At 40.8% G+C, this 27,948-nt stretch overlaps 1 protein-coding gene across 3 annotated transcripts; it reads right to left on the bottom strand.

The window, feature by feature from the left end:
- Positions 1-17,802: 17,802 nt before the first annotated feature.
- On the bottom strand, positions 17,803-24,715 carry FST (follistatin). 3 transcript variants are annotated; one of them, XM_042804918.1, is made up of 6 exons: positions 24,473-24,715; positions 22,159-22,350; positions 21,481-21,699; positions 20,890-21,114; positions 19,628-19,858; positions 17,803-18,930 (listed from the first exon to the last, which is right to left on the bottom strand). In XM_042804918.1, exons 1-6 carry the CDS (start codon positions 24,561-24,563, stop codon positions 18,908-18,910), a joined length of 981 nt encoding a protein of 326 aa, XP_042660852.1. In that variant the 5' UTR covers positions 24,564-24,715; the 3' UTR covers positions 17,803-18,907. The 3 variants fall into 3 exon arrangements, with proteins under 3 accessions (XP_042660852.1, XP_042660853.1, XP_032865080.1); XM_042804919.1 differs by having other exon boundaries at positions 17,803-19,150; positions 24,473-24,714; XM_033009189.2 differs by having other exon boundaries at positions 17,803-18,907; positions 24,473-24,709.
- Positions 24,716-27,948: the final 3,233 nt, after the last annotated feature.

Here is a 27,948-nt window from a genome sequence, read left to right as displayed (position 1 = left end):
ACAGGAAAGTGGCAAAGCAAAAGTGACAATTCCCTGTCAAATGAAAATGAACTATTATTTGGTAATAAAACATATAATTTAAAACAATTCCCTAAACATATCATTAAAATATAATGATAATAGAAAATAGTTCACGCAGTCCTTTTTTTAAATTGGGTTCACTTTTTATTCAGTTTTCTATGACATTTTCTTTACTGGATTGTTGTTATTTTGGTTTTGTATCAGATTTAGTTTTCACCAAAGGCAGTTGTATTGCAACAGAACAAAAACCCACAGAAATAAATTTATATTTCATCTGAAACAGAAACTGTTAGACACAAATAGGTCTTTTCCACCCAGTTCAGTATTCCTAGTGAGTTTAAGTAATACGGATAGTAAAGTAATTCATACTTGTGCCTTTTGACTCAGGTATTAACATGTCAAGATTAAATCAGGGAGAATCTAACTCATCCATGTGTTATGAAAGCTCTTTCATACAAAAGGCTGTATAGTGATGACTTTTTCTCTCCTCTTCAGTGAAATAGTTAAGCATTTGCTAGATTAATTGGCTTGTGAAATTACCTCATCTTGGTCCTTTTCTAATTTTATCCATATATTTATTATTCCTCTCCTTACCTCTCTTCCCACATTTGTTCTGTCCTCTAAGCCTTACATTAGCAATTACCTTTCTTTGAGTCATTTAATATATATATATATATTCATTTTAGAGAGATTATCTCATTCCATTAAGAAAGGAGACGTTTAAATGAGAGAGACTTCATCAAAGAGACTTGTAGTCCCTGTTGTGTCTGTGTATTCTTCTTGACAGTGTGAAAAGTATCATAAAAAACCCCTTATTTGAGACCACTTTTCTCATATATTTTCTATTTTATACACTTGAAGTGCATTGGAAGAACAGAAAACTAATGCTGTAATTTAAGTTACATTTTTTCCCCCATTTCATAAATAACCAGCTAAATACTACCATAGCTCTAATATTTCTTTCTTTTTACTTTATTTGCCACATGAGACTTTGGAGACCCTTCCTCTTTCTCATATTCTATTTTCCTCATTTTCCCCCATTTTTCCCCCATTTCATAAATAACCAGCTACATACTACCATAGCTCTAATATTTCTTTCTTTTTACTTTATTTGCCACATGAGACTTTGGAGACCCTTCCTCTTTCTCATATTCTATTTTCCTCATAAGAAGGGTAGTAATATTACAAGAGGGTAATAAATTCCCTGTACACATGTACATGTCAGCGGTCACAGAAATTGTGACTAAAGTGACAGATGCAGCAAGTATTCTTCAGGGTCTTTTGTTAGTTTGGATTTAGGTCACAAAGTGTATTTCCCAGGCTGTCATTCTAAGATGAACCAGTCTGACAACTTAAATGTTGCTTTAGCTTTTTCAGAGCATTGGCTTTGTAGCAGCATTGATTTAAGAGTTTTCAGAACTTTTGCAGTGTTCCTAACAATCCACATGAAGCCATAAAATTAATCTTTAAACAGTACTTTTCCTGGTCAAATCATCTGCCCATGTTTCCATATGATTTCATTTTAATGCCTGTGAATCCGTACTTCTATTATTGCTTGCCCCATTTTACTGGAATTCACTGGAAGAGAGTGCTATGAGTGTTTTCCTTTTTGCAGAAGGGGGTAGTTGTTCTGAAAAGAGAGCACAAGATGAAATAAAAGGGTACATTTATGAAAAATATTGACATAATGATCAAGGTTTTCTATTGAATCTTTGTGGTCTAGAGAGAATCACTGACATTCTGGATGAGAACAAAGGTTCAGCAAATTCAGAAATTAGAAACACTTTCTGGAAGCTTAAATTGTGTCATATGCCTTATGTCTCTTTCTAACTCTGATTAATCTTAGAAAAGATAATTTATTCACAAAAATTATTTTTGGTAAGGTACATAAGTAGCATCTGGAAGGTTCAGACAATTTAAAAGGAACTCTTTAGCCTCATGTTTAGATATTCAATTTATTGCTAATTTATATTACCTGGTTAGAAATGCATATCCAAATCTTCAATGCATTTTGAGTGCATTTTAATGTGGAGTACTTTATAAAGTCTCCTCAGATGTGTTTAAAACACAGCTCTCTCCCTCTCACATTCGTGTCCTTCATGCATTTAGTGGAGATATTCATGGCCCTAAAGAAATTTGGAACATGCTAATATACTTTGCTGAATGGAGGCCTCAAATTCCAATGAACTGAAAAAAAAACCTCAAGTAACTGGGAGAGAACTGCAAAAAAAGTAGAACTTTCAGAATAAGCTTTAAAAATGTCTGTCACATTTTTCTTCTTTGATAAAAACAAATGCAAAATTTTGCAGTGAATTGAAATGCCCTCTTTAGTCACAACTTGGAATTTGCACTTCAGAAGAACAACTAGAATCATCAAGTATAGCAAACATAGAGAAGGAATTTTCCTTTTTGTTAGGTTTCTGTCTTTAAGAACACAGACAATGGTGTTTAAACTTGTTTTTACATGTTTCTGAATTTCAATTTTTAGGGATATTTCTTGAAAAATGTGCAAGATATAAAGTCCATACACAACGTTCACAGTTTCTCTAGTTAAATAATGAGCAGTGTTGGATTTGCCAGCAGGAAGATTATATATCCAACAAAAAAACAGAATTTTCAACGTTGATATTAAACATTGTTTAATTGCTACTGATTTGCTACAAAATTAAGGGAAATTTCAGGAATGCTAATGTAAATTATTTTGTACTTTATTTGAATAATCATCTTCATGACCTTCTCCAATACAACAGCCTTTACCCTTAAAGGTCTCCCTACAAAGGCAAAGCCCGTGGTTTCTTTTCTATGTTTATTATAGTTTGACTGTTGTCTCATCAGGTTAAAAGTTTTCCATCACAACTTGGAATTTTGTACTCAGATTCTTTTCTTGAATCTTAAAGGGTTTTACAGTGGTAGCTTTTTAACATGAAGACCTGGAACAAGAAAATAAATTTTAATAGAAAATTGTTGAATGCAGGTTACTGTCCTCATAAATCACATGAAATAGTGGCAAAGTGTTTTGGTCTTTTTAACTAAGAATGTATAGGGACTGAAAGGGATCTTCTGAGTCATCCAGTCTCCTCCTATTTCAGGCAACCACATCATACAACCTTCTTAATAAATTGATAAAGCTTCGTCTTAAGATGATCTGGGCTATTTTCCCCCATTGCTTCTTCTGGAAGACTATTCAAGAGCTTCATTGCTCCTGTCCTGGATTGTTTTTGACTTGTGTATATCCACATCAGACAATTGTTTTGTATTATTGTTAATAGTCCCTCAGTCTGGTGTCTTTTTTTTCTTTTATAACATCCAGTTCTTTCTGTGTGGTATCTGTGTCTTCATCTGTACTGACCATGTATCCTAATGTTGATTATCAACATGTAAACTTGGATTTTGTCTCAAGGTTAAACTAACAAATACATTAAACTATATGTTTAAGCAACACTCTGGTCTGATACTTCATTTCTTGGGACTACTTGTGATCACTTTTTGGCCATTTTTTAACCTGCCTTACCATTCTTCCAGTAATCCCCACCTTCTTCTAGCATAGCTAAGAATTTCCTTTATGGTGTCATAACACAATTTTTGCTGATGCCCAAGTGGATTATCTCTGTCGCATTTTCTTTGTCTGAAAATATGTTACCTGATCAAGGAATGTCAGCATCTGACCGCACAATGTCAGTATGACAAAATTTATGTCTAGCATTTTACCTATCTCTCCTTGGCTTCTTTTTTTTTTTTTTTTTTTTTTTTCAGTTATTCTTGACTTCTATTATGAACTTTTGCATGTTCTTAGGGTCATTCTAGCAAGCCTGTAGCTCCTTGTATCACTTTCCTGGCCCTTCTCAAAAATAGATGCAATGTTATCTATTCTCTGATCAAAGGGTGTTATTATAGATAATAACCTTAGCTATACAACAGCCTTACGGAACCTGAAGCTTTTTCTGCCAGATCTTTAAGAACCAAGAATTAACAGCTAGAGATTTCCCAGAATGTCATTCACTTCTGATGTTTGCAATGTCAACCAGCTGAAATATGTAAGACAGAAACTAAACTTTGCTTACTAATGGAAAAAGATAGCATTGAGATGTCTGCAACTGTAAATATCAGTGAAAGTTTAAATACTTTCATGCAAAAATAACCTCCAAACTCAGACTTCCTAGGGAATGTTTTTATTGGAAGTTGATTCTAGCCTAGTCCAATTTTATTCTTGTGTTTGTATTATTAATTCCCTTTCTGACAACTCACCAAGTCATGCTTTTTCCTGGCATAGGTCATCCTCCTTTTTATAGCAAAAGTACGTGGTGAGGAGTCAGCAGAAAAAAATCACAGAAAGTCCTTCATATTTCTGTATAATTCTACCTAAATATTTAGCAGAAGGTTGTATTTCTTTGTAATATGCTAGGCACCTGATGTCCCTATCACCAGTCACTGACAATAGGTTTCTGGAATTAGAATACAATTACCATGTAGCCTGTCCACATATGACTTGAAGATCTCTTGCAGACTTAATGACTTGTGTTTTCCAGCAGTTAAAACTCCATAGCTTTATGGATTTTGATTGCAAACTATTACAAAAAAAGATCCCTGTTAATTTGCAGGAAGTTGTAGTAAGCTTTCAGAACTTCAATATTTTTCATCTTATTTTTTATTGGAGGAAAAAAAACAGTTTTTTTTTAATATGGATGGCATTTTATTTTATTTAAAGAGCATAATTTCTAGAGATGGATGTGACTTCTCTGATAAAGGGGTTCTTGACTGTGTCTTTCAAGGGTGTACAAGCAGTCTAGATACCTTGATGAAAGTAGGGATGTCAACACAGGCAGCTGGACCACAAATCCTCATGTCAACGGAAAAACAGAACAGTCTTTTCTTCTTCCATGCATGGACCAAGTAAGTTAGATCAAGACTCTATTTTCAAATAATAACAAGATAATTTTATGACAGATGTCTTTAGTTGCAGTTAGGTCTCTGTATTAATGAATTTTAGTGAATCACACTGCTAAAATTAGTTTCAGAAATGCAAGTCACTATTTTGTACTTTTCTTGTGTCTTCCTCACTGCTTACCTTTATATTGCTAGAGCCTGGGTTTCACTTTTACAGAGGCTGATTGCCCATTTCCTTTGCATCGGAAATCTAAGCTAAAATCATCAAAGTGCTGATGTCGGAGACGCTCAAACAGTTCTACCCAAGACAGAAAGTTCCTCCAATGGAAAAATTAGAGAACAGCTTATCTTGTTGCAAGGGAAAAAAAGAAGTGGATCTTCTGGAGAACGCCAAACTGCAGACACAGAAGGAATACAGCTCTCACAAGTGGAGGAGTAATACTGCACTAAGCTCCTGGGCTAACCTGGATGCTCAAATCAGGTGCAGATTTCTCCAGCATTGCAGAGAAGGCTTGGAACCTGTGGCTTCATTTCTTTCCTTTTTGTTTGGGTTTTTATCCCCCCAGTGGATTGACTAGTGTCTGCTAACTAAATCTATAAAGTCCTAATGGATACAAGGCAATTATCTTAATGCTCTGAAGTATGAAAGTAACAGCATTGACTCTGATTAGTTACTTCTGGAAAACTAGAGTGGTTTCTCTCCACTGTGGTGCTACAAGCAGGTAGCTTTTTACCTGCTCTAAAATCAACTTTCTGGAATAAAAACAAAGGCACATAAGCATCTGTGATTTAACTCCTCTTATGCACTTGCAAAGACTAGTAGCCCATCTGGATATTTTAATGTGATTTATTGTCATGCATTCTTCGTTTTTTTCTGTGTTTTGCTGATGTATTTTGGTATTTGCTTTAACCTTGTGAAAATTTCTGTGATCCTTTCTAAAACAGAGCTTCATCATTTATTTTTATTTAGTAGGTCAGATAGCCTGTTCTCATGCAGACAGATCAGTGTCATACAAGAAAGGAAATGTGAATTATCTATCTGCCCACATCCCATAGTTTAGATAGTATCTCAGACTGAGCTATGCACCTGGGATATTCCTTGTAGTATCAGGAACCCACGAAGTGTGTCCAAAGGTGTTTCATTCCTTCTCATTCCTTGATTCAGTCTGCCTAGCTATATTTGTGCAGACGGCAGCTCTTTAATTTAAGGATGAAATAAACTATTCTAAGCAATTATTTACTGAGTCTTCATGCTTGAAGTAACATGTTGATTCCATGTACCATTGAGACTGTATTATGTAGTTCATTACTCAGAATATCAAGACAGAGTTGCCTAATAAGAGAAGCATAAAACAAGGTGATTTGCATAGCTCAGTTGAACTTCACGGTTTGCATTTCTGAGCAGGAGAAAATGCCAAGATTCCATAAGGCAACTACTTATTCCAAATCTGGCGTTTCTTCTATTCAGAAACACAGATTGCGAAGTTCCCTGGAGTTACTCAAATCAATCAATCTTTTTTCCTGAGTATTTTAATAACAAGCACATTTTCTGTTATTAGGGGTTTATTTGTACACTATTTGCATATTAAGATATTAATTATGTTCACTTACCTGCTGTCTCTCCTGATTCTCCAAGAAAAGTCTCTAGTAGATTTAAAGGAGTAAGGAACATGGACAGGTTGATACATGTGTGCTTTGGTAGAGCATTAAGATGAGTATCATGCACAGCTCATTTGTGGCTTTGTCTTATGTCATTCCATCCCTTGCAAGTTATACAAGCAGTTCCTAGACCATATAAATAAGGGGTTTCACACATACAGCATGTGAATCTGACTTGAAGGCTATGTGTGTATTAGTGAATAAAATGGACTAAGGACTGTTTTTTGGTCCTGAAGCTAACTGGGATGCCAAGTCATGTGTCCATATGGCTAGCTTTTTTGCCCTTCTGACTATACTAACTATATTCTTGTTGAGGTTGATCCTTGGCCTGTGCAAATCCCTGAAATACAGCTTTGAATTGTGGGAGAGCGTTAGTTGGCCTGAGCCAAAGCTATGCCAGGAACCTTGATAACAATTTCATGCTACACTTGCACACCAGTGCTGTCACCCTGATGAGCTTATCAGTGCAGTGTTATCAGATGATTTCATTGTGTCTGTGCCAGCCTTAGGATACTGTTCAGGGTTCCTTTCTAGCTCAGTAACCTAAGCCCCAACCCAGCTCTCTACTAAACCCAGTGGCTTAGGGTTACTTGTCGTTCTGGAAGGGGTGGAAGGGCAAAAAAACTCCACCTCTTTCCTCAGCCTAGGTTTATTTACTGGCAGCAGTGCTGTTCTATAACTTGGGGAGAGAAGAGAAAGAATGCCGGTAACAGTGGGTCTGTCTAACCTCCCTCATGAAAATAAGAAACAGTTGTTACTCTCCCTCATCTCTGTTGAGCCACTGTCCCCCCCCATGGAGGCCTTTTTTTTGAGGATTCTGTGCACATGACACTGCAGCCAATCTGCCTGAGACAGACAGCACATCAAGTGATTGTATGTGCAAGTAATTACATTTATTTGCTTTGAATATCCAAATAGTATATGTAAGCATTCTTTCATGAGTTGTTGAAAAATTTACCTTAAATATTTTGATTTTCATTAGAAATTATGAGAATTTCACAATGACGGACATATTCAACTCTTCCTCTTCTGTGGATCAGATATGTCAAAATATTATCTGTTTTTTTCTTTATTAGCATCATCAGAACAAAGAGGGACAACATAGGTTCTGGGCTTGATACATTCTGTTGAATAATTAACAAGTCTATAATAAGAGCTTATTTGATATGTTCTCATATGATTTGCTACTGCTACATCTATTAAAACTTTATAAGCAGTTGTGGCTACTTGCTCCTGTGAAAAAGCAAAACCCAAATCTCAACTTGGTTTCCGTGGTTCTTCAGAAAATAGTGTGTTCAAGTCTGGTCTATATTTTGTAAGTTTTACTGACATGATTATGTTTGCTAGCAGTGCAATTTTTTTCATCATCATAACTGAGCTTCACAGTGCTCTACAGCAGATGTAGGTGTGCTGGCACTCTTGCTGAAGATATGACTCTTGCTTAGCCAGAAGGAGGATATACCTTTAAAACTTGTTTAAACTAGAATTACCATTTCTAGATGAGGGCAATGATTGCCCTATGTGGGTCTAATAAAAAGAGACGTTCTTAAATGCTCAGAAGGCTTCAGTTTCATAGACACAGAACAGTTCTGCATAAATAAAGTTCTCTCTGCTTGGCAGTCAGCCCTGATGACTCTTACAACTTTATCATGTTTTCCAGTAGTTTTTGTTTTGTTTTGTTTTTTAAAATCATCAAGTTCTTGCATAATGTGAATGCATAGGAGGCTGTGCTTCATATCAGACTATATTTCTAGCATTCATGGTTGTGGAGAGAGAGATTGAAAATTCTCTTACAATCACCACTTTTAACATAGCAAATAGAACGATTTGAAATGTGCAGTATTTTAGAATACGGTAAGTTTTAAATCAAGTTTCATCTTGCTGAGACCTCCCCTTTATATGGTTTTGATAATAATGGCTTCTATAAATTTTATTTGCCTGAGTTGATTTGAAATGAGTTGGATTTCATGTACCTAAATGTTCCGGCAAAAATGCATAAGATGTACTTTTTAACAGTATTGCATAAACTACAAAAGTATGTTTTGCAGATTTGGGGGCTTCTGTTCAAAAGAGTATCTGTTTTCTTTTTGGAAATAAACTACAGTAGATACACTTTTTTAGATGTACTTTGTGAACTAAAACTTAGAAGTTGAGGTTTGTGCAGAGTACTGGTTATTAACATTCCAAAACTAGTACATTTGGAACAAATTTCACAAGCACAAGATATCCCATGATTTTTTAAAAATAAACAGTGCCCACGAGCCTCCTCAGATGTAGTATCAAGAAGGAGCTTTCTGCCTATATATGACTGCACGCATCTGTTAATTCAGAGATCTAAATGTGAAATCCAGCACTCAGGGACACCAGGTGGATATCTGATACTCTCTGAGGAATTTGGGCTCCATAAGCTGTTGTATAGATTATTCACAGCCATGCATTTTTTCCCTGATTGTGACAAAAAAAAAAAAAAGGGTGAAATATTTGCATCAATAATTAATCCTGTTATAAATCAATACAAGTTACTAATAAATGAAAAACAGGGACATGTTATTGCCAAAAATCAGCAGTTAATGCCTCTTCACTTACTGAAATGGCATGATGCATATCACAAATGTTCTATTACTAACTACAAATTATTTCTCTAGGTGAAAGTCAGGATTATTTTCCAACTCTACTGTGAAAGTTGCAGTCATAGCACAGTATGATTTGAGATTGGAATGAATGGGCACAGAGCATGAGAAATAAGGAGATACAACTCTTTCTGTCTACTTCTCATGAATATTCAGGTACTTAGCTGATTTAGGAGCCTAAGGGCTCAATCTCAATTCACTTGTCCACACGTAGGAATCTTTTTCCATTTAAAGCTCATTAGACTATCACAGGCTTCCTTGTGGGGCTGTCAGATATGACACAGAGCAATGGAAGAGCTATCTTCTTTGGGAACAGCAGCTGGAGACCAACAAGGATATCCTAGGGTGCCTGAAGTGACACTAGGGAAGTGTGTACTGGCAGCTGAACCTTAAACCTTCAAAGTACAGGCTGAATTCAAGCCTATGATCTGGTTCTTGAAGAAGGTATCTGTGGCACTTCTAAAGAATGGAGTAAGACTTTTCTTCAGAGTGGCTATCCCTTTCAATTAAGTATGCTTGGCTTAACACACTTTCCTTAACCAATCATACTTGTTGCTTGTCCACAGATCATACAGGTGGTGAGGGACAATGCCCACCTTCCCTGGTAACACTGCACCATTGGGAAAACCCCATAAACATGGCTTCATCCCACGATGATGCCCTGGTGGTAAGATCACCCTCCTGAAAAATGACAGAGATGAGTGTGATTTTTTCAGGCCAAGGACTGTCAGGGAAGTGCTCTAATCAGTTGACCGCAGCTATGAGTGGATATTTTACAAAAAATGGTAGATATGTCTTCACTACATGATGGGCCTGATCTTTTCAAGATGTAGTACTCACAGTTCTGAATTTAATTCTCAAATCTGTCTTTATGTACCTGAGACCTTTACTTGAATCTGTCAGTAAATAGTCAGAAATTAGACTTAAGTGCCTGAGAAATATAGGCACTGTTAAAAACGTTATCCCTCAGCAGTGATTAAAGTCACCATCCACATAGGGGTCTCACCTAGTAGCACAATATCTGTGGTTCCTGAAGTTTTCCCTTAGCAACCCCTACTTCCAGGGTCACAACCTCACTTTCATTTTCACTTCCAGGCTTGTGGGCCCCAAGTGGGGTCATGACCCTAACTTGGGAACTGCTCTATAACACACTGAAAAAATTAACATACCAGCCAGTAAATACATCAACAAAACAAACTCATCCAGTCTACACAAGACCCTGCACAGTCTGCCGACCCTAGAGGCCTTACCTATTAAACATGGGGTTTTCAAAACCACATATCTACTTGCAAGCTCACATACTGCTTTGGGTATGTGTTACCATTGCCTTGTTGTCTTCCTTTGTGCTATTTAGCTATGTTTGGTGTTGACAAATACGTGCTAACACTTCTGAAGATACGACCCTCTTTTCCCTGCTCATTCATATGTTGGAGGTGCTGCTTAGATTTATGATTTGCACATAATAGAATTCATGCTTATTGTGTGTCAGAAACAAGATCTGGAGAGTCTGCTGCTTCCACAGCTGGAGCAACACATACACATCTGCTAAAACTGCAGTGTGAATTGTATTTTCCTGAGCAATTAATCACTTACACTGTATTCTATCAACTCTCCTCCTCCTTAACTTCTACTGGTCTTTACTCTCTTCTCCCTTCTTCTTCCTCCACTGTCTTCTGTTCTTTTTTTTCTGTGTCTCCCACTTCATTTTTTAACATCATCTTCAGAAGTGCCAAGTTTGGACATGGAGATGCTGCTGCAAAATTTCCTACTTCTCTTGTAGAATGTTCTACCACTAGATCTCAGAGTGCTTTGCACAGGTGATGAAATTTTAATATTTTATTTTTACAGTGGGGAGATTATAACACTGTTCTAGCAAAGTCTGTTACAGTCACCAGAAGTCAGTGGCAGAGAAAAAATCTCCTGTTTCATGAGTCCCATGGTGGACTCCAAGCAACATGATTAGTTAGCACAAGATATACCAGTAGATGGCACTTCAGCGTTCATAGCATTGCTTATACATCTAAGGGGCTGAAAATAATGGACTGCTTGTTTGCAGTTCTTCACATATTACATTCACCATAATTCTGTTTCTCTTTGGTCTCATGCTCTCTTCCTGGGGTCTTTACTCATCCCTTCTCTTTATTCATTTTCCTTGCTGTGACACCTTACTGTTACTTCTATATGTTTCCTTGTTTTCCATATGCTATGTCTCATTTTGAAAAGAAAGAAAAAAAAAGAGAAAAAAAAAAGGAAAAAAGAAATCTTATAAAGTGGAAATCCTTCACTGATTTTTTTTTTTTTAAGAAAAGAGTTATCTAAATCCTGACTGATCCATTACTGAGGAGAACTGGGGTGATGGTGAGTGGGAGCAGTAAGATTTACTCCCAAATGTTCTGAAGGTCCTAAGTATGCATCCGAATGTGTGTCTCCAAAAGTGCACTGCAATGACCTACCTACATGTACAGGCAAAATGGTATTAATAACAAGAACAGACCATACTGAGCCTCACCATGTATTTTTTGCACTGAGGTAAACAGCTGTTTACTAACTTGCAGTGTATCTGTGAAGCACATCCAAAGACACGGTATGTCCTCAAGTCTAGACATCACATCTATGTATGTATGTGATGTATCTAGACATCTTTGCTGTACACAGGCTGCAGCTAAACACTTCATGTTCTGGCCTTTCATCCAGGTAGGAGATGGGGGTTTTGATTGGACTTCTGCTGTGGGCCCTGGCTGGATTTTCCCCTGTCAGGGCATGTGGTGCTGCTTGCTAGGTTGCTGACAGTGGCAAGTGCCTTTCAATTAAGGCTGAAGTTCCATCAGAGCCCATAAGTGGAGAATGCCGGGGAGATTAATAAACAAATTGTCACGGCTTCCAGGCATGCTGCGTTGGGAAGTGCAACTCTCAAGTTTGCCGGCTGTGTAAATTTGGAGCTCTGTGTCTATATCTTTATAGAGATAGATGCAGTCCCCTTTTTCTTTCTCATAAAATGAGTGAAAATTAAATTCTTTAAAGTTGAAGTCCAGATGTGGAAATACTCAATATCTGTATATCTTTTATGCCAAGCATTTTAGGACTTTTGCAGTTTTGGTGGAGTTACGGTTTGAAACAAGGATTTTAATTGCTCTGACTAAAGCATCTGTATGTGGGAAAAGATTATAGGAAACATCCCTGCAGGGCTCTTTTTAGTTTCTCCAGTGCACATTATCCATTATTTTTCCAAGTGTCTTGCCCTGGGGTATTTTTTGCTTTCCTTGCTGTCTTGAACAATCTAGCTGGTACTAGTTATTGTCTCTTTGAGAATTATTGTCAATCCTAAAAAATAAAAAATTGCATGTCTGAACAATACAATAGTTTTAAACTGCATTTTAACTGCTTCGCTCTTTCATCTTATTTACTTTTCACTTAAAAATACAGACAGAAACTTTTGTGCATTTGCTTGCATTTTCTCCACTACGCATTCTACTCAGCACAGAATTAATATTCTAGTGAATAGATACTGCATTCCCTGAACAGCAAGAAGTTTCACTAAAATCAAAGGGAAAATAACATTTATGGGAAAGTTTAGGGTCACTTAAGCATCATGTAAGGGAAAAATATTAAAGAAGGAATGTTCTGTAATCCTGCTGACAATTGCATCCAACAGCTATTGTGATACAGTTGTTCCTTGAATGTTTCTAGAGATAATTGCTTTTTAACTGGACATTCCTTTCTGATTTTGGAGTCTGTAAGACTTAAAAGTGGGTGGACATACCTCTTCATAGGATCATAGGATAATTCAGCTTGGAAGGGATGTCAGGAGATCTTCTGCTGGATTGTCTTCATGGGGAAAAGGTTTTGCTTATACGCAGTGTGAAGTCCTGTTTCAACTTATGACTGTTGTGTCTTGTCCTGCTACCATGCACTGCTACAAAGAGCCTGGCTCTGTCTACATGATGACCCGCTCACAGGTGGGTCAGGCTGATCTGAGGTGTCCCCCAAAGCCTTCCCTTCTCCAGGCAGAAGCACCTCTGTCCCTCAAGCTCCCCACGCAGGGCAGGTGCTCCAGCCCCTGAGCCTCTGCTGGGTTCACTTGACATCAGTGCCAACTTTGTCTACATTGTCCAAGGACTTGCATAACTGCCTGTCTGGCTTATTTACCTGTCTTGCCATGTGACCTCTTTTAGCAATGCTTCTAATTCAGAAATCAAATGATAACACATTTTAATATCTCCTAAGTGTTTCTAACAATGGCCACCCACCAACATCATCCTTGTAGTTCCACATGCCTCTTAAAATATGAAGTGACTGAAGCTTAAAATGAAGAGGACATAACATGAAGCTCATCAGAAGATCGACAGGAGCACTGTTATCTGAATAAGAGCATTCCAGATCTCTAAATTTTTGAAATCTTGGGAAATAAATTAAACCGTCCTTCTTATGTAAAACTGTACTTTTTCATATAGCCATGCTACACAGGGTAAGTGATTTTTAAAAAAGTGCTGCTTTTGCTGTGAACCTCTAACATGCTATGAAAAATAGTTTCACCATTCATTTTTAAATATTTCAAAAGTCTTTAAAACCAGGTAACTAAAATTTAGTTTTTGAATGTGAGTGCTGTGGTTTCATTTTGAGGAGTTCTGAGTCTCTGTAGACCTTACTGAAGCACTGGGGGGTTCAGATGCTGTTACAGGGTGGCACTGGTGGAAATTCAGGGGCCTTTACACATTCAAATCTACCCTGGTCCATCTTGGTAAACTCATTATCCTGTATTATCTGGGAGGTCTGATTAGCTGTTATCAGAGTCCAAAGTTCCTTCAAAGTTTTCTGACATATTAGAGCTCTTCAATCCCATGGTGAAGTTGAACAAATCCACTTAAAGATTAAGAGATCAAAAGAATGCACCTGTAAATTACAGGAAAATGACTCAAAAATGTGATTTTAACTCCAAATTGGTCGCTGAGCTGAACATTATGGCTCGCACCTTGTTTTCATGTCATTTCTCCACTGTGTGATTATTTCATTGGCCACATTGTTCATAAGTAATGAATGAATGAATGTGAATTATACAGACAATCCCAAATGAGTGTCAGCAAAATTCAGCCACTCGGGTCCATTATCTATTTATGTCTATGAAAAAAAAAATTAAAGAATTAACTTGTGCGTACTGTTTTTCATATACTACCTGCAAAATTCATGCTGCCATAATCGTTCAGGCAGGCTTTGGAATTACAGAAATATCAAACAAAAAATGTAATTGCCTTATCTTCAGGGAATTATGAATTTAAAATCTGATACCTTGTGAACCCCTTGGTCTATGTACAAATGTTATGCTTCACCAGAAAGCGTGGAATCCTAGTTCTTCAAAGGGATAAGATACAGATGTTTCTCTACTGGTGATTCATTGTATAGTAAATGTCACTGCCTAGAGAACAGCACTGCATACTGAAATTTAATTTCACCTGATTTCCATTTGGAGGGAAAGAAGGAAGCTTTTTTATGTCATAAAAAAAAAAAAAAAAAAATGGCAGCTGTTTGAAATTTGCTGAGAGGCTTGGAATGTAGTTTTAGTTGAGGTGTATTAGCAAGCAGAAAGCACATAAAGAGGTAAAAGGTACAAAAGTGGTCCATGATACTGTTCTTGAGTCTGTCATATGAACCCAGCTATCAGGAATGCATTTGAGTGTGATCAAAATTGTGTATATTCACTTCCATGTATTGCGCAGATGAATACATTTGGGAACCAGGGCTTTAGGGGCATTATTCTTATCGTTCAGATACCTCAAGCTAGGTCTTTTAGAATTAAGCTGGTATTACTTAAGTGCCAGAATATGTGTTTCTGTTTTCAAACATACGTGCTCCACTCTGTTAGCATGCCTGCATTTGTGAATGCAGTTCACAGGCCTGAGATTCTGTACTGAACTGTACTCCATGGTGAGCTAGATGTTTCAGAAGTGTGATTTACAGCAAGGGGAATATGTATGCCAGACGATAGAAAACACTGAAGAGAAAGATATTTCTGAAAATTTATTCCTCCTCTGGTTTTAGGAGCTTTTACAAGATGGTTTCAGAGCTGGGAACCACCTTCTTGTACTGAGACATCCAGACACCTCTGCCTCTTCATTTAAACAATGTCCAGGATAGCCTGTGCATTAAGAGAGGAATCAAAACAAAACAAAACCAAACCAAAAATACACACAAAAAACCAGACAAGAGGTATTAAAAATTGCTTCATCACCTTCCTTAGACTGAGGGAATTAAGTTCACATTTCCACTTCCCAGGAAGTTGCCCATGTACAAGCCTAGAAGAGAGGATGAAAAAAGTCTCTCCTGTTGTAACCATGACTCAGTGTAGAAAAATATGTGAGATTCATAACCTTGATTTAAGCAGAGAGTTAAACATGATTTCATAGCTCAAGGATGGATGCACTCACCTACTAGGGGAAGGAGGAGGGGAGGCAACCTGGATTCTGGCCCCCTGCTTCAAGCACTATTTATGTATGTTACTCAATTACAAATGCAAAATGTGTAGGCAACCCCTGGGGCAAGAACCCGGGACTTCCTCTTCAAAAGGAGCACATATTAGGGTTGCAAATTAACCTCTCTCAATGAATCTTACTTCCTCTCCAATACAGAGGTATGGCTTCAGCAGGCATGACAGACAGTTCTCCAGCCTGAGCTTCACCTCGAGTTGGTGGTGGATGCACTCTTGGGAGATGTGGGAAAGATCTCCTCAGGAAGAGACTGGCAGTGAACCTGCATCTTCCACTTCATGAACAAGTGCCTTATCTACAAGTATGATATTATGTAAAATGCTGGCAGTCGTGCTGCCACAACTGCTGGACCAGTTTCTGGGAGAAAGTCTCTAGGGCTGTTTTGCTTCATGATGAAGTTGCTGTATGTTAGGCATGCTCAGAAGATGCTCACCTCATGAAGCCTCTCAGGAGATGCCTCACCTGAACATCACAGGCAGGCTTTGGTGCAAGGTAGGTGTCAGGATTTTCAGCTGTATAAAAATAGCAGTAGCAACAGGAAATGCAGTAGCAGAACTTTTAGATAATTTTATTAGCAAAATCCTAATGTTGATTTTTGTGTCTATTTCGCATACATGTACGTGTGTAAATACAGCTTCCTGTCATTTCTGTTGCTTTTTAAAATTTGTCTGCCAGTGACTTTCTCAAAGTTATTTTATGAACCAGCAGCAGGACATAAAATTAGAATCCAGAAATCCTGCTCTGCTACAGTCTCTCTGTAAGACATGTAAATATATTTACAATTAAAAACAGTATTTTAATGTTGTTTTATTGGAAATGAAGTAGCTGAGACCTATCTGAATTTGAGAAAAATCTCCTCTGATACTCTCTGTATCTATTAAACATTTTGTCTCTGTGTCATTGTCATGTGTTCACTAGTTCTTTGAGAGATTTTCCAATAAGTTATTTTTCCATCCCTCTGTTCTCCTGCCCAGTTCTCCTTTATTCTGGGTTCTATTCCCTCAGGAGACCAAAATCCTACTCCTTTTGCTCTTCTCATCATGTACTTCCTTCCAAAGAGACTAGTCTAGATGAAGAAACAGGAGGATGAAGGGCAGGATTTTTTTTACTATTATTATGAATACAGTATTATAAATACACGCTTGTAGTTTTTATGTATTCATAGGTGAATACATTACATTTGCTTTGGATAATCCTCAACAATCCATAACAAATTAGAGTTTATAGTAAAAAATATACACAAGACTATCACAGGAATGGCCTTCAAATGTGATTTGTATTTAAACAAAATGAATAAGTCAACTGCTCTTAGACCTCAGTTCAGCAAAGTGCTTAAAGCACCATTGAATAAGGTGCTTAGGTACATTTTTAGGTTTTATGCAGTAGGATAGAGAAAGTTTGGTAAGCGGGGCCCTATCTGGGAGAACAGCATAATCCAGGTAGCATAAAACAGAATTTTGATCCCTGCTTTGCTTATGACTGTTGTCTTTCCTTAGTTTACTGTATTGGTATTCACTCTTAAAAGTGTGTCCAGTCTGAATACTGGTTCACAAAAAAGAAATTCTGAATTAACCTTTCTGTTGGGAGAGAATAATTTTGAAGTGATAATGTGCTCTTTGATAGTCTGATGGTGTTTTGTTTTGGTTTTTTTTTTTTTTTTGGTCTTTTGTGCTAATTGTTACACATCTTTAATTTGGGCAAGTAGGCCATGTTTTGCTTTTTCTATTGGTCATCTAAAATGGTGATACAACTGCAACCCCTGTAACATGGATCTGAAGCTCAGCAAAAATTCAAATGCACGTTCAAAACCTAGAAATATGGAAGTTAAAGGTGTCCAAGAAATTACAGACTTTTTGTGTAGAGGATGGAGAAGGAAACAAAAATGCCAAATCTCTTATCCTCCATCACTGTACTTGGTTTTAAAATCAGTTAATACCAATGAACTGGAGATATTGCTCCTGTCTGAAAAAAAGGGTTATTGATTCAACGTCACTGGAAAGGTTTGTCTGTAACCAGTGTGTTTCACTGCTACGCCACATACAAGTGTCCTTTCCCCTAACCACCAGTATGTCTTCTCTGCACCAGAGGGCCACAACCCTTTAGAACCAAAAACTGAGGACTGTCTCTAAGGAAAATTCCATTTTTTTATTTTTTCACTCATCATTTATTTACAAATACACATTATAACTTTTATATACATTGCACATTTACATGGTAGAAAAGTACAAAACTATATATTTAAATGAATTTATATTTAACTCGCCATGTTTGAAAATATAAAATTGCATCAGAAAAAAAAGTATTATGAAAAGCAAGAAACTTGAACTGATAAAGCTTTGATATAACTTTTAGTGACACATTGATTGGGAAAAGAAAACTTTGAAAGTGGTACTGCACGACCATCTTAAAGGAAACACCTGATAAAACACACATGTTACAAATAAAACAACAATAAAATAAAACCTTTATCCTCATTACAGTTAGCCCTGTAGCTATTAATAACCTTCATAATCCGATTTCTTTGGGTCCAGAATTCATACAGTACAGTATATATGCTCAGCACACTGAGATCACTTCAGTACCTGATGTGATCAGAAATAGAGAAAAGTGAAGTGGAGGAAGTTTCCTTAAAGATCGCCTCACTGTACCCTGGAACTATACTTAAGTCAGTTACAATGCCTTTTGGTCAGTCAAGATTCCTTGTAAACAAAAACCCGAGGGATCTTTTATGTACAGAACCGGCAAGAAGAAAATCCAATAAATAAACATAACAGAAACTGACATGCAAGTTTGTTAAAGTGGAAAAGAGTTAACATCAGTGAAACAAAGAGATGAGATCATGTGGATAAGCTCTAAGGAATGGACTTTTATAGTTTACAAGAAAAAAGAAAAGCTTTACTTTACAAGCAAGAGACCTCACAATAAATAACACTGCTCTTCCCGTAACGAATAAATTTCTTCAAAAAACAAGGTGTACAGTCAACCAGATATTTTATGTATAAATTATAAAACATGACACAGTATAAATAAATGTCTACGAGACTCAACTATATGTATACTTTTTTTCTCCCCAAAATAAATAAGCATACACTTATTTACAGTATGGACATTGATTTCGTGCCCAATGGCTGTTCCAATAGTGATGGAGGTTTTACCACTCTAGAATGGAAGATATAGGAAAGCTGTAGTCCTGGTCTTCATCTTCCTCTTCATCCTCTGGGTCTTCATTAATGGCTAGATGGGGGAATACAGGGGAGCTGTTGTTTAAAAAAGGACAACAACAGCGCAGAAGCAGCTCAGTGCATGTTTTCAAAGCCCTCTGAACAGCCATAATACAACGTTGCATTTTATGCGACTTGTAGTGAGATGCTCTTTGGCATCTGCTGTTATGCAATAAGGTTTTTTATACATAATCTATGAAGTCATAACTGCAGAAAGTTCTGAAGAATCAATGGCTCAGGTTTTATTGGCAGATTCCTGAAATCAAATAAAAAGCGCTCTTGTGTTCTAGGTTTAACTGCTTTGTGTCCTTCTTTCAGAGTTAGTAGAGGCAACTGTTCTAAACCAGATGCCCATGTGCTACCATTGAGCTTGTTCTTTTGGATCGAATCAGAGTTTATTCAGGTGTTAATAAAGCAATCAGTGAACTACAGAGAGCAGACAAAGAAAAAAAACCACTAGAATTACACTCTTAGGGAAACCCCTTCCTGACAGAATGACTTGACCTCAGAATAGCCCCAAAAACCCAACTTGAAGGCCAACTAGTTGTTGGAGATCTACTGCATTTTATCAGTAACCAAAGTGTGTGTGTGATAGTTACATACTTATATGGCACCTGTACCGTATCTCGAATCTCTAAATCAATCTTTCTTATGTTTGAAGGTGTAAGTCTTCATTACCTAGGGATTGCCTTCAGAAGCTTTAAGTGTCTGCAGAGTTAAAAATCTCACTTACAGTTGCATGATCCAGAGTGCTTTACTTCTAGAAGAACACCCATGGAGCAGGCTGCCTCTTTCATAGCACACTCGCTTGGGTAAGTTGTGTTATCGCTGGCACAGACTGCCTCGTCTGACTTGCTTTCAGGGCACAGCTCATTGCAGAGGGCGCACCGACCTCTGCCAACCTTAAAATCCCACAAGCATTTCTTCCCAGCACTGCACTGAATGTCTTCACAGGATTTGGCTTCTAAAAATATACACAGGATACTAGAGGTAAGTGAAAAGACAAAGAAAAGAGAAAAGCAACAAAACCCAACTCCAAACTCCCTTTCCCCTGTGAACTGTGAATAGACAAAGCTCAGATACAGTAGATGTGATGATACTTGCTGATTTTCCTCAAGCAAGTAGTCCCTTGGACACCATTGCCTGTCTATGTTGTGGGGGAGGAAAGACAGCTGTGCCAGTAGAGCTTGGCCCTAGGAATACAGAATTACATTTGACTATTGTACATGACTTTCCTGCTCCATTTGATGTCAGGGGATATTCAGCTCCCCAAATTAGCGGTAAGTGCAATATTTGCCAACACATTCAGCATTTCTAAATCAATTATTTTTAAACTAACCCGCACAGAGTAGTTGTCTACAAGATTGGAAAGGGAATTCACCTCAACCTATGCCAGCTAAAAGCAGCCTGACACTCCCCTGAATTCCCCTGGCAGTTTTGGGGATCAGAGGCTGCCCTAAAGGTGCTTCCTCTTAACACACTTCACTATTAGTCCTTCCTGGAAATCATGATACAAAATGTCAGGATGCACAGGGATTATTCTCCTATCTTCACCCACCGTCTCCAAACTCTGCAGTATTTCTAAAGAGGAAAAAGTGATCAGATGTTTCCAATTAAGTTAATGCAAGCTTTGCCAAGACTACTTGAAGACAATTGTTTCCAGGAATCCAGATCCACTGAATATCAAGACCTTGTTACACCGTAACCATGTCATCATCTATTTAATGGTGGGTACTTCTCCCTTGGATACTAATGTCAGCACCCACAGTGATAACAAGAGAAGCAGGATCACGCCCTCTACTCCTGCATGTCTTTTGCAGTCTTTTCAGGAGGAAAGCTCACCCTGGCTCTCCTTTTCCTAGAGGGAAGCACTAACCCAGGCTGCTGGAACTCTCTCCTCCTCCCCAGTGCTAACTACATCCATCCAGTCTCATACACGAAAACAGCTGATCGAGGAAGCTCCCCCCACCCTTGCCCTCCAACTGGGATACCTACTGATGCATTTTCCTTCATAGGCTAATCCAATGGATCTGCCCAGTAGGCAAGTAGCTTTCCTCAGGTGGCAGGCACTGGCGTAAGTTATGCCGTCATTCCCGCAGAGGTACTGTTCGGGGGAGGTAGGCTCTGGGCAAATTCGATTACATGTCACACAGTAGGCGTTATTAGTTTGGTCAACCACACACGTGGAGCTGCCTGGGCATAAAACATCCCTACAGGTCTCTGAAATAAAGATGGAAACACACAGTGATTAATAGGAGATCCCAGAGCCCCAGTGAGGAGTGAATGGGCGACACAATGAAACAGATGATCAAATAAAAGCCTTCAGCAGCAATCCTCATGTAAGGGCTGCTGGAGGACACCTTCCCATCTCAGGGTAGCTGGTGGGATACAAGTGCTGCTAGACTGTGGGGAACTCTCAATCCAGCTACGTCCTTGTCTGTTGAGCGTGGTTTAGTTACTGTCTCCCAGCATTTGGAACATCACTCTGGTTCCTGTGGGGAAGTACATCCAGCAGCTCCTCCTCCCTACACTCAGACACACACCCTTTGGCATTTGAGGGAGATGGGATTAGATTTGCAAACCTACTTTTGCATTTGCCCTGATACTGGACTTCAAGTTCAGGCTGTTCTTTACATCTGGCTTTGAGAAGGGCACACTCGTTCCTGTAGGTTTTCCCATCTAAGCCACACACGGGGCCCTTCCAAGTGATATTAGAGCAATCCGGAGCACAAACACACCGAGGTTTGTTCTTCTTGTTCATTTTACATTTCTTCCCGGGTCCACAATCCACGTTCTCGCATGTTTCTGACAGAAGGAAAGAGGCACTACTTTAGTACCAAGCATGCAGAACAGACCTGGTGTCAAAACTGCTTAAAGAAAAAAAAAAAAAAAAAGACACCGTAACCCCAAAGCATAGAGAGAAAACACCTTTTCTCTTCTTCACGAAATACCACTCGAGGGAAATTCCCCCTCACAGTGAGGGCAGGGGGGAGAGGAGGTCGCTCCCCTCTTCCCTGCAATGTGCACAGCGGCCAAGCAGAAATGGGGGTCCCCTCACTGATCCCGGGGTTGGTACGAGACACCCCTCAAAGGCCCACCAAGGAAGGATGCAGGAGGACCGCGCTGCTCCCCCCCGCCCCCCCCCCCCCCCCCCCCCCCCCCCGCCTCCAGCTCCTTCCCCCGCTCCTCCTCCCCCAGCCCAGTCCCTGCCTGAACCGCTCCTCAGCAAGGAGCAGCTCGGCAGCTCGGCAGCACCCCCCTCACCTTTGCACGGGATGCAGTTTGGGGCTCCCCCATTAAAAATCATCCACTTGAAAAGCGTGTTGTCGTTGACGTCCTCTTCCGTCCACGAAGTTGTCAGGCGGCCGGTCTTGCAGCACTCCTCCTTGCTGAGGTCGGTTTTGTAGAGGACCTGGCAGCGGCCGTTCCGCGCCTGCCGGAGCCAGCAGTTCCCAGCTGCAGCGGGGGGGGACGGGGGGGGACGGGACAGGGGGACAGTGGGACGGCGGGTACGGACGGGTGGGACGGACACGGGGGGGACACCCAGCCGGATCAGTGGCAGTCACCAGTGACCCAGACACAACATGTGCGCCTTGCAATGACTTTTACTAGACTGTTTACTTTTATTTGTCCCATTTCATAACCCGCAGCTACTCCTGCCCATTTGGGGGGGGCAGTTAAAAGAAAAAAAAAAAAAAAAAAAACAAAAAAAACCTGAACAAAAACACAACGAAAACCAAAACAACAAACCGCAAAAGAACAAACCGAAACAAACCCAGAAAGAAAGAAAAGACCCGATCAGAACAGGACGAGGCAGTTTTCAGAGGTATTTATTCCATATGTAGAGCAGAAGGAGCACTGCCGGCACGTGACAGAGGCTTGAAAAGGATGTGCATTTAAAAGGGAATAAAAAGAAAATCGCGCTTGCAAATTCCTTCCTCCTCCCCCTGCCCTCTCCTCCTCACCGCGGCTGCACAGCAGCATTGTTTTAGTGCCGCACAGAGTTTCAGTCCCAGCCCATTTTGCAATCTGCACGAATTAGGAACATTTGCTGTTAGCGAAGTCTTTCGAAATCTCCACATTTTGCAGCTTCTATTAACAGACGTCTTTCCTTCACTAAAATAAGTCAGCAGAGCTCAAGAAAAAAAAGGGAGCAAAGTACATAAAATACAAGGGCATACAGAGTATAAGGTCCCTATAGAGTTTTAAAAATCGATAAAGCTGTAAAAGTTATAGGTGCCATCTCTCCTGCAAGCATTTCAGAGGAGAGTACGCTGTCCTTAAACCGGATAGAGTGGGTTTTGTTGGTTTGGGTGTTTGTGTTTTTTTTTTTTTGTTGTTTTTTTTTTTTTTTTTTTTTTTTTTTTTTTTTTTTACTAGTATCCCTGTTATTTGTGGAATCAAGCCAAGCACATCAGTCCAAGAAACTCCCCCTATGTTAGCTGGAGAGTTTTGGTTGGGATGAGTCTCTCGTGAATAACCAATGTGACTTCTCCAGCAACTCAATACCAATTGATTCTGGTGCTAATCCAGACAGGGCTCGATCCTGCCTCCTTACTCCGATGGGAATGTACCGCAGCGAGGGGTCATGATCGGCCAGCAGACATGTCGCTGGGCGCGGGGGAAGATTCCCCCCTCTCCTACCCCCCCGCTAAAATTAATTGAACAAACAACGCACTTAAACAAACAAACAAAAAAAGTTTTGCTCTTACAGTTGCCTACATTAGATTAATTTATGCGCTAGCTCGGTAGTGGGAGAGAGAAAAAAAAAAAAGTAAAAAAAAAAAAGTAAAAATCAAGCAATGGTAAGACCCCCAGGTTGTGGTTAGAACGCGGTCAAGATAAGGGAAAAAAAGCTGCCAAAATAAAAATCAATATTCCCTTGTGTCGAAAGAGGGCTCTTAAGAGTTGTCAATATCAGGTTCGGGTTTGTTTTGTTCGCATGGGAAAAACAAAACAAAACAAAACAAAACAAAACAAAACAAAAAAACAAACCAAAACCAACTTATTTAAGCATACTCGTCAGTGCAGGAGAATTTGCAACACTAATATTTATTCACACACACGAAAAAAAAAAAAAAAAAAAAAAAAAAAAGGAGGAGGAGGAAATCCCAATATTAAAGGCATGTCCGGAAAATGACCACTTATTGTTTTCTAAAAATGTCAGCTGTAATCGTAGGGCTCCCCACCACCACCTCTCCTTCCATCAGTCAGGCGAGATAAAAATCTGAGCTAAATTACCAACAAACTTTGAGCACTCATCCGGGAGCCGAGACTGGGAAAGTTCCCTCACGCTGCTGCTCTTCATTCATGATGCATAATAACAATAAATACCAAGAAACATCCTCATCTGTGATCTGTGCCTAAGCAGAGCAGTGCGAAGTTCCGATCAAGAAGGAATCTAAATGACACCTCTGCACCTGGGTACGGAGTAATCGCATTCCCACTGTTAGCTTCTTTCCTGTTGGACCTTGGAGAGAGGTGTTTAACACCGCAAGCGAACTAAAGCGTGCCCGAAAGACAGAAAACAACAGGAAAAATAAAGAAACATATCTGTGAATAAACAGTCTGGTCTTACCCTGAACTGTGTGATCTTCCATGAAGTGGCACAGAAACATCAGGAGTAAGAGCGTGCCCGGGTGGATTCTCTGATTTAACATCCTCAGCATAGCAGGGAGTGAGAGACACAGAAACGGCGTGAGGGGGAGTAGGGAGAGGGAGCGAGCACCAGCCAGCCTGCTTATGATCGCTCTATTGAATGAACGTCAGGCTGTGAATGCAGTCTCTCTTTAAATCTATACGGGGGTCCTAGCTGTCTGCGGTGGGCGGTCTCCTAATGTGTGTGTGTGCCTGCTCGGGGGTGGGGAGATTTAAAAAGTTCAGTGTGAATCAGGTGACATTTTCCACCTTCTGGAAACCCTCTCCAATGATCTGCCTTAGGTGCACGCACACACAGGCGCGCACCCGCGCAGCCCCACGCCAGCCCTGCGCGGCGGAGGCGCCGGAGCCGTTGGCGCAGCGGCGGGAGGGCAGCGCGAACCCACGGCCGCCGCGCCCGCGGAGCCGCCCGCGCCCGCGCCGCGGGGGGCTGGAGACCCGCGGGGGTCGCGGCCGCCCGTGGGGCGCCCCTCGTGTCCTGTGTGTTCCCCCCACCACCACACCCCCCCCGCCCACGCGGAGGTGCGGAGGCTGCCGGGGCGCGGAGCGGCGCCTGCCCGCCCCGGGGTCGGCTCCGCGGCCGCGGGGCGCTGCCGTCCCCGAGCGAAGTGGCTGCTAAGAATAAATCCCACTTCTCGCACCTCCGACGGGCGGGAGGCGGCTGGCGAGCGTACTCCTCGCTCGGTGGGACTCGGCCCCCAAAAATACCCAAACCCCAACCAACCAACGGACCAACCCCAAACCTTAAAAAAAAAAAAAGAAAGAGCCAAATAAAAGTTTAATACCTATGGCTCTGCCCAAGTGACAGCCTTTTCACTGGGAGCCCGGGAAGACGAGACGGGAATGGGGGCGACATAGGCGGTCTCCTTTCAGAATCAGAAAGATTGCAACATCGATAATGAACTTCTAGGGCACTAGTTTATTAAGCACAGTCTGGCATTATTCTCCCCTTAGAAAAGTTGGCGGTCTCTCATTTATAACATTTTTTGGCACCGCTGAATGAAACTGAGTAGGCGATATTTCCTTTTATACAAAACGATTACTTAACGGAAAATGGTATTGTTTATTCAAAAGCTGCCTTTTTAATTTCGATTCTTTCGCTTTTCTGAGCCACCAAAGCACAACAGACTGCGAAGTATGCAGACAGGAATGCCCGGACAGTGCCGGGTCAGGGGCCGGTGCGCCGCGGCCGCCCGCGCCCTCCGCCCGGCCCTCCCCACACCCCTCCTCCCCTCTCCCGCCCTCCGGCTCCCCCCACCGCCCGCCCCCTCCCCACAACTGCAAATAACTCAGTGATAACAGATTTTTTTCCACCAACTGCAGGAGATAGTGCTAATCTTTTAATAAAAGATCCCATTACAATGGGATCTGTCTGGACAGACTATAATAGATCCAGAAATACAGCCGTGCTAATATTAGAAGACAGTTGTTTGGGTGCCTCAGACCGGGCCCTGGTCCTGCTTTGAAAGTGGGCATGAATCACAATGTCCCTCGGTACCACCTGCGGTCACACGCATTAAGAAGCAGACTGGTAAATGACTGACCTCGCTGCATATTTTTTTTTTTTTTTGTTATTATTATTATGATCATCGTCCTGAGCAGCGCCCGGGCATTATGAGCACTTCAGAGGCTCCGGGACTCCACATCCTTTTTAATCTTTTCCCAAATTGGTGCCACTATCTTCCCGCCCCCCACACGCCCCCCCACCCCCCTCGCCAGAGCGGCGTTAAAGCAGAGTTGCTTAGTGCCCTCTAATGGCAGACATTAACAATTAATAGCAAGACACCTCTTACCCCGGAGCCGCGAAGGAAGGGCCGGTTTCAAAACCTGCCTCTCGTCCCGGAGGGGACGGATCCTGGACGCAGGATGCCCCGAGGGGCCGGTTCCCCCCCCCGGGCCTCCCCGAGCACGGGGCTGCAGGGGCAGGGGGCTGGGCTCGGCCCGTCGCGGGGCGCGTAGGAAAGGGCGCGGAGCCCGCAGAGGCGGGGGCCGGAGGCCTGGCTGCCCTCGCTGCACCCCGCCACACCCCGGGCCACCTTCTCCCGGGACAACCCCGGGCCACCTTCTCCCGGGACAACCCCCCGCCACACACACACCCGGGGCTCCGGGCGCGGCGTCGCACCGCCGCTGCACACACACCTCGGGAAGGACCGCGGACTCCCGGGGCCGGGCCGCTTGTCACCCAAAGGCGGGTGGCCCCGGGGGTGCCGGGGGGGCAGCGCGGGGGTGCCGAGTGCCGGGGGGGCAGCGCGGCAGGCCGCTCCCCGGCGAGGAGGCACCGCACGGCCGCGCTGCCGGGCGTGCTGCGGGAGCAGGCTCACCTTTTTTTACTCAGTTCGTGTCGTTTTTAATAATTGGCCAATTCGGTGTTTATCCTGATAATGTTTTCAATTATAGAGAGGTATTTTCAGGCCGTATTCCTGGAAATGAGAAGCCGGATGGGTCGATAACGTTTGCACATGTGCTTCATGCGTGCATCATCAGGAGATCAATATGATTGTGCTGGTATGGAGATTTGTATCACACCTGTTCTCCGACATTACATAGAAACAGCTGCTGTTTCTTTTATTGTTTTTATCTTTTTTTTTTTCTTCTTTTTAAAATGCTAAATATTGGGTTTGTGTGTAACAACATGTCAGGGATATATTGTATAATCAGAAATGCTTTCTTCTTTCTGTGAGCCTCCCTGTACGATTCTCCCACACCTTTCTGCTTTGCCAACGATCACATTTAAATTACCAGAAAAACAATAGGGTCAATCTGTAACTGAATTGTCAGGCAGCACACAAAAAGAGTGTTGTTCTCAGCCTGACAGGTTTTAAAACTTCTTTCTACCAAGAAGTGTACGCATTTTAATATATGTTTTTGGATGTGAATCCAATCTTTGCAGCTGGCCCTGATCTTTGAATAATAAGGCCTTTTAAAAACCCCCATACATACTAACATTTCAAACTTTCAGAAAGTTCAGATTTAGCTCTCAATTTACATAAAATGTTTGTCTTTGTCCTATCTATAATATAGCCATGGCTATAACAGACTCCATAATCTGAAATATTAAGTGGCTGGTCTCTCAGGAAAATTGCAGCAGAATACTGAGTAGGATGAAAAATAATCCCCAAGTGTAGCCTTCTGTGACATGTGTTGTTAACATACATATATATACACATACATACACATACATATACATATGGGGAATATTAATTTAGTGGTAAATCAGTATTCATTGCACTAGTACAATGTATTTCCCTTTACTCTTTTGCCCTCAGTGTGCTGCCTCTCGACAGAGGAGCTGTTGCTTGTATCAAGAAGGGACCACTTCAGGACCCTCTCTTCGATAAGGAGCATGTCTGCATAAAGTTTGTTGAGGATGTGGATAGGACTCCAAGCAAAACCGGA

This window comes from Tyto alba, unplaced genomic scaffold, assembly GCF_018691265.1.
Source record: "Tyto alba isolate M040663 unplaced genomic scaffold, T.alba_DEE_v4.0 Super-Scaffold_42, whole genome shotgun sequence".
NCBI lineage: Eukaryota > Metazoa > Chordata > Aves > Strigiformes > Tytonidae > Tyto > Tyto alba.
Note: the sequence above shows the minus strand (reverse complement) of the source record. Positions and strands in the feature narration are given on the sequence as shown.